A 10,458-nucleotide genomic window follows, 5' to 3' on the forward strand; every position below is an offset into this window, starting at 1 on the left:
AAACATGCATTAGGTAGGCAGAGCATATGTAGCAGGTAGGAGGGTTGGTGTGAATTTTGCTGTATAAAAGATGTCCCTTTTTAACCCGTATTTTTGGAAGCCTCCTGCGCAGAATAAACGTCTTCTTTCTAAACCGAACTATGTGTCTGTGCTTAGAGAGCACCTAAAATCGGCAACAAGGCCACAGGTGCCACGGGGTCACATCTCACCTTTCCCTCTCGGACACGGAAGTCCAGAGCTCTCGAGAGGCTAGAAGGGGCAGTGGGGTGGGAAAGACCCTGCTGTGATGGGAACATGGGACAGCGGCCCGCGGACATTCCAGGGGAAAAGCCCATCCCCGGGGCAGCCACAGGCCTGAGGCACACCAAGGCAGAGCGCGGGGCTCCTGCCAAGAGGGCGGGTGAGGCCCCTTCGCTCCTCGGGGCTCTCGAGTTCACGCTGGCAGAGCAGAGGCAGCGCAGTGGAAATTTCCATAGTCGCTGCATCACGAGTTCGTAGCGGCGCCAGGAGGAGGAGCGTGAGACGGGAACCATTCTGCGGGCTGGAGTCATGAAAGGCTCGGGCTGGGATAATCCCCGCGCCGGTCCTCCTGCTCAGCCCCCACCCCAGGGCCCAGGACTGAAAAGACGCATTAGTAGGGCACTGGGTCAGCCGGGGGAGCTGCTGCTCCTGGGTGGAAAAGTATTGCAAGGCATTTTATGTCTAAGGCAGATTTGCCATGAGCTCAGTTCTACCAGAGCAGCAAAGCTGTTTAGTAGAGCTCATCTCTTTTCATCATTTTATGTGCAAATGTTATGAGTGCCCACCTGACACTTCCCCCATATAATCGTCATTTGACAAGCAAAAAATACAAGTGGAAAGAGACTGTTTAGGTTTTGCATCAATGTTAAAGACCCTCCTCTGTCAGTTCTAAGTCACAAGCTGTAAATTTACTATTTTAATACTAAAACCCTTTATACGGAAGTTTTTAAAACAAAGCTTTCAAATGCATTTTGTTTCAGGCCACTGACCTGGAAACTTAAGGATTAAGTCATACTTCAGTGATAAGTAACCTACTTCCTTGTCTTTCGACACTGGTGGCACTGGGCAAAGGCAATGTTGCAGAGCCAATTAAAAAAATAAAGCAACACCTTGCCAACCACAGTTTTAAACTCAAGTGTGGTAGTTTCAAGCCTCCAGCTGAAGTTCTCACAACAGCAAATGATCACAAAATACTGTCAAGTGATAGAACTCCACAGAAAAGGAGGAAACAATTATGAGGCAGATTAGGCTGTGTTAAAGAACATCACAAGCTGAGCCTCAGAGGGAAACAATCACCAAGGGCTAAGCACAGACTAATCAAAAAAGATTTTAAGCGTAAAAGAAATAGTCTAACTTGGGTTTAAAGTAACCTAGAAAGAATCTTGTAGACTCAACTTGAACACATTAAGCTGTAATTAAGCACTGTTAAACTTGAAACTCATCACTGTTACTGGTAAACAAGTGAGAGGAAGGAACTGAAAGTTAGTATTAACTGGAATTTTAATAACTGTACTTGAAAGCATTAAGCACTTTAACCCCAGGATCAAGTATTATTCCAGCTCTGCTCATCAAGGAAACACTGATGCTCCACTCAGCATGGGCAGTGCTTTGAGATTAGAGTCATTTGCACATATTAAAAGTCTTTAAAAAAAAAAAAAAAAAAAATCCATGAGGCACATTCATGGATCAACAGCCCACTTCCCTCCGCCCGCTTCCATAAAGAAATCACTGCTCAATACCGGTTTAAGTATAATTTGAAGTTTTAATACTAAGATCTTCCCGTTTCTCTGAAGCTCAGAAGCCTGCATGCTAACTCACAAGGCCTGGCAGCTGTGGGTACACGACACTCAAGCCTGGTCTGCACATATGCTCGTGTGAAGGCGACGGTTACTGTGCTGCAGAAGCTTCCTACGCTCGTAGCAGCTCGTTAGCAACACCACTACAGAGTTTTGATCTTCTCCAAGAACTGGCCCTATGCTAGTGAGACAAGGAAGAACACTGTTTCCAACACTTTCTTAGAAGCCAGCCTAAATTTTCTTCCCCATCGAAGCAGAGCCTGCCATGCTAAGCAATCTAGCCCAATCAAGGCAAGGCTGGTTTTTGTATAAGCTTAAATGTTTAATCAGACACAGTTGAGAAACCTTTCTAGAATTTAATATAAAAACATTTTGACATTCCATTAATGTAAAGTTGTGCACATGTTGAGAAAATTGTCATCTGAAAGAAAATTCGGTCTTCAAATATCTTTATTGGAAGGCCATGCACTGCCTTCTGGTACTGTATTTCAAATCACTGTACATTTACTTTGAAAACACTGTCTGCATTTTCTAGTACAAAAAACTAAAAATTGTTTCAGGAATGTAGAGAAATATTCAACTTAAATAGCGAAAAAGTGCACCATAATTACTGCTGCACTGCAGTCATTTCTGCGTTTCCCATTTTCTTAAATAACTATCCTGTTTTGATAACACACAATATAAAGAGCAATTATGAAAAACTGAGACATTTAAATTACACTAAGTTATTGAGAATAACTTGTGGGCATGGGGTAACCTATCATAGGAGCAGCACCAGTGGCAGGGTAGGCGTACTGCTGCTGGTTCATGCCATTGTGCATGTTGGCAATGTTGGAGCCGTACTGCTGCTCGTAGCCGTTCTGGTACGCTCCTGCGGGGTTACCGCCTGCCCTGAAGCCAGCCTGCATCCCTGCAGCTGCAAAGCCATTCCCAAAGGGAGTTCCATTGCTGAAACTCTGGGCACTGTAGGCCCCGTTCTGAGTTTTGGCTCCGAAGTCTCTCTTGCCTAGCGCGCCATAGGTTCTCTCAAAGTTCTCCCTCTCTCTAAAGCTACTAAATCCACCCCTTTTGCCCGCAGAGTATCTGTCACGGCGATCCCCTCGGGAGCGACCTATGAGAGAGACAAGACAGTTACATGGATTACAGAGGCTGCCCGAGTTCACCTCATCACGTTTCCTTTTCTGGCCCAGCAATGCAAATCTACTCTGAGGACAGTCACACATTATATCCTCGTAACAGGAGTGGTGGATTCCAGGCAAAATGGCACTTTCACCTTGCCAGCAGGACACTTGGGTCCATCCACCTTTCCAAACCATGGGAGACAAGGCCACAAAACTGAGGCCACAAGTGTTTTATTTCTGACCAAATCAGAAGTGCCTTTTTGGCCAGCACTAGCCATAAGTGCTCCACAGCACGACCTGGGAGCATCTGGGTGTTGTTTTTTGTTATTGCTGTTTATAAATACCTTCTGAGGTCACCATAACTGGTAACTAAACCACCTTCCACATCCATTTTGGAGAGAGGCTGGAGGTGGAATCTGAGTTTCCTTTTTGTTCTCAGAGGAAAGCTATACACACTTAGATCAAGAACAGCACTTACCTGACCCTCTGTCTTCAATCAGCTGAAGCAATTTGGGGTTGATGGCTTGATTAGCCTCCCGAAGCACAGAGATGAGGTCATTTACTTGCTTAATATTGTTAGGAGTAAAGAATGTGTATGCTGTGCCTGTTTTGGTACTGCGGGCAGTTCGTCCAATTCGGTGGATATAGTCCTCTGAGGAGTTAGGGTAGTCATAATTGATGACAAATTTCACATCTTCCACATCTGTAAAGTGTTGCAGTGTGGCAAAAAGCGAAGTACAAAGTTTTGCACACCACAACAGCCAAATCGAAGATAAACATTAGACAAGAGTATTTTAAAGGGAATAATGGCTGCAAAGAACAGTGTTAGAATCATCCATTTCTGCAAGAGTATTGTGGAAGAGAAAGTAATGCACACTCCGTCTGATCCCGTCTCATCACCCACCCTGTGAGCCAAAACCTTACCATAAGGAGTATGCATTTGCTTGTCATTCCCAACTCAAGAGTCCCCTTTACAAATCATCAAGTGACATCTGAAAGCTTCTTGCAGTAGGGCCACTAAATCTCACAGCAGCCTCTTCATGTGCTCATTTGAGGACCTTAGAGTAAAAACATACAAGGTCCTTCACATACACACTCATTAGAAGCTCAAAAAAAAAATGGGCCACACTGCTCGTCTTGCCAAGACCTTTGAACCGCAGCTGCAAGAAAAACATACCTGTCCCCCCAAAGTCACCAAGTTGTTTTTATGCACTGTGTCTCGTCTAGGCAAGCGCTTCCAAGAAGCCAGGGTTCACTTGAGAATGTGTCTCTCTCTGGCAGGTCTCGACATGACGACTATGTATAGGTGGAGGAACTCCGACTTTCAAAGGCATTGAAAAGCCATTGCTTTCCTGCCCCACTTGTTAAAGTGAGAGGTGGACTTTTATTCTCAGATTTCATGTGCCAGTACTCACCAATTTGCACAAGGCTTAGTACGTTTTAAAGCTGCTCTCTCCATTTCATGGTTGAAAAAAATTTCATTGAACATTGAAGTTTAAAATTATGTCCTTCAACATTTCAAAAAAACTCACTGAAATTCAAAGACCCACAGATCACAGCAAACAGTATGCACAAAACTAACAGTACTGCACCATGGCAAATCATGCAAAGCATGGAGAGAAGAGAAATACCAGGGCAAAGTGAACTGTGAATGAAACTGCTTATTTCATGAGAGAACAGTTTATGGGGTAGTAGTTTAAAGGATGATCTTTGCCTTTTGAAGATTACTGGCACACAATGCTCTCAGCTTTCACCTCTCTATTTGACTGGAAGCAGCCAGCCGATCATTTCCACTAGTCCTCCATCCCCCTCGAGTCCTCCGATTGTCATGCCTAGGCCTTGCCACAAAGACTGCACCTTTATGTGAAGAAAACTTAGAAAAATGCAGAGGTTAAAGAAAGCAATAGACTTTCTTTAAAAGCTTTGGGCAACTGGCATTACGAGTTGTACTAACCTAGACCTCTGGATGCAACATCTGTAGCAATCAGGATTGGTGCTTTCCCATGTTTGAATTCTGTAACACAAGAAATGAATCAGTCCCTTCCTTCAGTAACACACAGCAGATGCTTTGCAGGAACGCTCTGCAGAAATTGCTGAAATACTCACCATTTAGAACCCAGTCCCGCTCCTGCTGACTTTTGTCACCATGAATACCCATCGCTGGCCACCTGAAAATACAGAATTTGATTGACCCAAGACCATCCCTTCACAGTGGGTTCTGTAGTCAAAGACAGGGCTCCTGGCAAATTGCAAAGTTAATCTGGGCATTATAATTAACACCCAGTGTCCCTATTTGACAGTTTTGATACCACAGTTAGGAATCAAGAGCCCACTCAGGCAGGTCAACAGGGCTCAGTGAAGTCCCAGCTGTTACTCACCCATCTCTCCTCATCTTCCTGGTGAGATCATCACAACGCCTTTTGGTTTCCACAAAAACAATTGTTTTGTTTTCCTTCTCACTCATGATTTCCTCCATCAAACGAATAAGCCTGTTATGAAGAGATGATGGTTAGAGTTCAGACTGATTTGTACTGTGCAAGTTTAAACAGTCTGATTTGTAGATTTTTAGTAGTCTCAGACTGGTGTCAAAAATCCATCAAGACAAATTCATTTCACAGTTCATAAACTAAAACTGACTATTAGAAAACAGTGAATGCTTTGCCCCCACACACTGCTTACTTGTCATCCTTCTCTACATCGTGACACACATCCACAATCTGCAGAATGTTGTGGTTTGCACTGAGTTCCAGTGCACCAATGTTGATGTGCACGTATTCTTTCAAGAAGTCTTCAGCCAGCTGCCTCACTTCCTTGGGCCATGTGGCACTCCACATCAGAGTCTGCCTGTCAGGCTGGAGAAGGATTAGGTCAGTACAAGATCAACATGGGTCAAATGCCAAGCCAAAAAAAAAATCTACCCAGGCAAGCATGAGAAAGTTAATTAATTGCATTGTCCTTGCTTTAATAAGCACAGGGGCATTTTTTTTTGCAATAATGATAAATGCATGAATTATTTATACTTACTCTAATCTGATCCACAATTTTTCTGATTTGAGGTTCAAATCCCATGTCAAGCATCCTGTCAGCTTCATCAAGGACAAGGTAAGTACACCTCCTGAGATTGGTCTTTCCAGCTTCTAAGAAGTCTATAAGTCTTCCAGGTGTTGCAATGCAGATTTCCACACCTAAAACCAAGCAGTCCAGTGAGCTGAAGCAGCTTTCACGTGACCTCAGACAGATGTGCACCAGGACTGATCCATACCTCTCTCCAGGTCACGGATTTGTGGTCCCTTTGGAGCACCTCCATAGATACAGGTGGACTTCAAGCGGCACGCTCTGCTGTACTCAGCAGCCACCTGCTGCACCTGCTGGGCCAGCTCACGGGTCGGGGCCAGCACAAGACACTGGAAACAACATGCCCAGCTTTTAGTCCAACACCCACTGAAAGGTGGGAGTCTGACACTAGTTTTGAGTGGAAAGTTTGTCACATATTCCTTCGGTGACAGAATGACTGGATTTAAAAGGTCAAACCAGCAAGCCAAGTTACCTGGCATCTCAACTGCCACCAAACACTGACCTATGCCATGTGCAAAGACAGCTGAAAGTCCCTGGCTTCCAGGGGACAGCAGTTTCCAAAATGCAACATCTAGCCCTGTTCTACACTATTGTATGGACAATCCAATCAGAGTTTATAGAATCTTCTTGAAAGACTACACAACAGGGAATCACTTCAGTCGTGTACAGGAACACAATGCAGCTATGCACTCTCATGAGCATGGACAATTTGGACTGTAAAAACCAGTCACATTCCCTAGAAGTTAAGATCCCCTTTCATTCAGGAATACTCACAATGGGCCCATCTCCTCGCTCCAGGAATGGCTGGTGATTTATATGCACAATGGCAGGCAATAAGTACTGTTTGGAAGAAAGAAAAGTCTCGTTACGGTCTCTTCCCAGAAGTGTTCAGCCTGCACTAAGCCAGGCCACACTGTCACTGCTGAAATTCAGCAGTATTCCAGGCTTCAATCAAAACTTACAGAGAGAGTTTTTCCTGATCCAGTCTGTGCCACTCCGACCATATCCAATCCACTCAATGCAACAGGCCAACCTTGTGCTTGGATAGCAGTTGGTTCAGTGAAGTTCTGCCTCTGAATTACTTCCATAACGTTTGCTTGCAGAGAAAATTAAAACATATTAACTTAGATGTTGCCCTAATCCAGCCTGAAGAACAAGTTCTGTGAAACAGTAAGCTGGTCTTCACTTACCAGGGAAGTTAGCTTCATAAAAGTTGATAATTGGTTTTGGACAGTTATGGCCCCTAACAGTGACCTCTTTGCTGGCTCTGTACTGTTCAACTTCTTGCTGCAAAACAAAATGCCCATTATTGGAAATCAGCTTGGACACCAAGGTCATATTTTAAGTTAGCCCACGTGTGCCTGCTGGGCCTCATGACCCTCAGTGTGTTTGCGCTTTCTGTTTACTTTTGCTCGAGTCAGATCAGGTACGTACCTGAGTACGTCTAACTACATCAGGATGTTCTTGATAGAAGTTCTTCTCAAATTTGGGCAGCTCATCTAAATTCCATTTCTTTTTTGTAAGTTTTTCCCCAGGGTTTCCAAATTTCTTTCCAGACAGAGGTCCACCTCTACTTCCTCCAAAACGGGGGGCTCCAAACCTAGGGAGAAAGAATGTAACGTAGGATCCAAGAGAAACATTTTGGTCTTCTTACACGAGTTAACCACCATTTCTGTGGTTCACCCTGTAACTTTACAATTTGGATGCATAATCCCTACCTACTTGAAGATCCTGAAACTTTAAAAAACATACTTTAAGCTGCAGATGCCACAACCTGCCTTGCTATGATTCTTATTCAGAAGCTAAGATAACACGTCTTTCCATTTTCCATAAAATGCAACCGAAAGACAAGTTACAACAGGCAAAGCAAGGCCATAAAACCTTTGCATTACCCCGTGATCAAAATGGATTCCCACTCCGGTGACACTCCCTTTGCTGAAAGCGGGCAGGGGCAGTTATGAAACACTGGGATAACTTTGCCATAGACCGTTTTTTCTGCATCCCAGAAGACACACTTCTCTGAACAACGATGCTTTATAAGGCCATACGTTTTATTAGCATTTTGTGTTGGGACCATGCTGATCCCCAACGCCCCGAGGCGCAGCTCGGAGCCGTGCGCTGGATCCCAGCGCGGGGCTCCCTCCCCTGCCCCGATCGCTTCCCAATTTTGGCCGGGCGGGTGCCGGGAGCGAGATCCTTCCCAGCACAACACAGCGCTCCCCGAGCGGCCGCTGCTTCCTGCCAGCGCTGTTTCCTTTGTCTCTCATTTCTGTCTACGCCACATTTTCCAGCCGCTGCCATTTTAGAGCCGGGGCTGGGCGGGGGGAGGAGGAGGAGGAGGAACAAAGGCAGCAGCAGCACAGCCGGCATTTTGATTCCCCTCAGCCACCGCATGGCGGGGCCGGCCATTAACATCCGCTTACACAACACAAAGCGGAGCCGGCCGGCTCCTGCCGGCCACAGCCCGAGCCTCGGGAGGGGGAAGGGAGCGAGGGGAACCGCCCTGCCGAGCGCTCCCCGGGGCTCCGGCACCGCCAACCCACTGACCCACAAACCTCCCGCCCGCCCGCCGCTGCCGGCGGGGTGAACCGGGTTCTGCGGGGGCCATCCGTGTTCGAAGGGGTGTCCCCGGAGGAGTGAGGGGCGAGTACTTCTTCCCCCCAGACTTAAAAAAAAAAAAATTAAAAAAAAATCCCCCACCCGCGCGCCCCCCCCTCAGCGGTCTCACACCTGCGGGGCTGCGCTGAGGTGGAGGGACCGAGCCCAGACCGCCCCGCCGCCCACGTTCGGTGGCCTAAAAAAAACCAGGTCCCCTCCCCCCGCCGGCCCTCGCGGCGGGAGCGCTGAGGGAAGGGCTCAGGGCCCAACCCCCGCCCCGCCGCCATCTTAAACGGCTGAAAAACAACCCCGGAGCCCCACGGGCGGGCTCAGAGTCCGGACGCTGGCGGCGGCTGGCGCCGGCCGGGCCCCCGGACTCACCCTCTATCCCTGTCGCTGGAATACCCGGGCATGGCGATGGTGGCGGTGGGCGAGGCGATCCCGGTCACTTAAAGCGGGTGACGAAGCGTTGTGTACGATCGGGCGCCGCTGGCGGGGGCCGCTCACTGTGGGCGCGCGGCCCCGCGGACGCCGGTTATATAGGGGGGTGCGGGGGCTGCCGGGAGCCGGCGCGTGACGCACGCGTGGGCCCCGCCCCCGCCGTTATGTAAGTGGCCCGAGCCGGCCCCGAGGCCCCGCCCCCTTCCGCGTGGGCGCGGCCTCGGCTCGCCCGACTGACCGGCTTTGAGCTCGCGACCGGAAGTTCCCCTCCCCTCGGAGGCGGTGCCTGCGCTGACGTCACTGCCCGCAGCGCCCCCTCCCTCCCGGGAGCCTCGTTCTCGCTCAGGGGTCTCGGCCTGCGGGGTCGGGGATGGAAGAGATGATGGAGAAGATGTGGGGAAGATGGAGATTTCCGCCTCCATAATTGAAACCTTTCGATAGCCTTCCGTGTTTAAAACGCCGCTTGGCTCCTCCTGCAGTTTTTGACAGGGCAGACCTGGAACCTTCCGCCCGCAGTGCAGCCCCTCGAGTTCTCATAAATCCATATATAGTCCATGTGAACTGCTTGTGAAAATCCTGAAAGGGCTTCCTCACATAAAGCTCAGGGTCAAGAGGAGCCTGAGCTTTTAGCTAATAACTGATACTTCATGTTAGATAAGCCACACGCCCACCTGTGACTTTCACTCTTGGAAGGACTCAGATGTGCAGATCTTCACCACGGCGAGTTGGACTCACAGTAACTGATCATTAAATGCTTCCTAGTTCTTTTAGGCTGTTACACGTTGCTGTTTATAAATGTTACATATACTTGTCTGTAAACAGTTAGCACAGTGTTATCTTTTCGAATTCCAAGTAGGGCCAGTAACCCGACTCAAAGGTCACCCGGGGTGCTGTGCTGAGGGGAGGCTGTGTGGGCAGAGGGCAGATAAAGACATACAGTACCCCCAGTGGACACTGAGTTTTTCACCTGCCCAGCTTTGCCAGGTGAGGAACAACCTGAATGTCCGGGTACCTCAGGCTTTACACACATAAAAGTTGAAGTATAAACACCAGCAGCCACCTGTTCCAGGCAGAGAGGGATGAAAACCAAAACAACATAAGGAAGAACTGCCATAACAACACTCTCCATTTATATCCTCCCACCTTCTAGCAATCCGTGATATAAGGCTTTTCTGAGACAAAAATAACTGCATTCGATGGCCATTTCTCCACATTTTGGTTCTATTTATGCCCTTAGCTTCTAAGATACCGTGACAATGTGTTTCACAGTTTGACTGTACGCAACCTGAAAAACATTTACTTTCATTTTCAACATATTGCCACGTCAGAAAAAAAGGACACAAATCAAAATGAGTTATTTGAAATGGTAATAATTTTCTATTTATTTATACCCTTTGTGGACATTA

General features: G+C 47.5%; 1 protein-coding gene across 2 annotated transcripts; it reads right to left on the minus strand.

Moving 5' to 3' along the window:
- Window positions 1-1,763: 1,763 nt before the first annotated feature.
- On the minus strand, window positions 1,764-9,136 carry DDX5 (DEAD-box helicase 5). Of its 2 annotated transcripts, none has more exons than XM_032706554.1 (13): window positions 8,993-9,136; window positions 7,448-7,613; window positions 7,204-7,300; window positions 6,976-7,109; window positions 6,788-6,853; window positions 6,201-6,342; window positions 5,963-6,123; window positions 5,618-5,790; window positions 5,317-5,427; window positions 5,045-5,106; window positions 4,893-4,952; window positions 3,417-3,641; window positions 1,764-2,928 (listed from the first exon to the last, which is right to left on the minus strand). In XM_032706554.1, the coding sequence occupies exons 1-13, from the start codon at window positions 9,022-9,024 to the stop codon at window positions 2,543-2,545; spliced, it is 1,815 nt and encodes a 604-aa protein (XP_032562445.1). In that variant the 5' UTR covers window positions 9,025-9,136; the 3' UTR covers window positions 1,764-2,542. The 2 variants fall into 2 exon arrangements, with proteins under 2 accessions (XP_032562445.1, XP_032562446.1); XM_032706555.1 differs by having other exon boundaries at window positions 1,775-2,928; window positions 9,017-9,136.
- Window positions 9,137-10,458: the final 1,322 nt, after the last annotated feature.

The sequence above is a fragment of the Chiroxiphia lanceolata genome, chromosome 19 (genome assembly GCF_009829145.1).
Source record: "Chiroxiphia lanceolata isolate bChiLan1 chromosome 19, bChiLan1.pri, whole genome shotgun sequence".
Lineage (NCBI taxonomy): Eukaryota > Metazoa > Chordata > Aves > Passeriformes > Pipridae > Chiroxiphia > Chiroxiphia lanceolata.

Excerpts from the sequence above, each read along its gene's own strand:
- DDX5 (XM_032706554.1), bottom strand. The coding sequence starts at position 9,024 with ATGCCCGGGTATTCCAGCGACAGGGATAGAGG. Across the intron at positions 7,110-7,203 it reads TTATGAAGCTAACTTCCCTG|CAAACGTTATGGAAGTAATT; the intron begins GTAAGTGAAGAC and ends TTTCTCTGCAAG. Across the intron at positions 4,953-5,044 it reads GCGGGACTGGGTTCTAAATG|AATTCAAACATGGGAAAGCA; the intron begins GTGAGTATTTCA and ends CTTGTGTTACAG.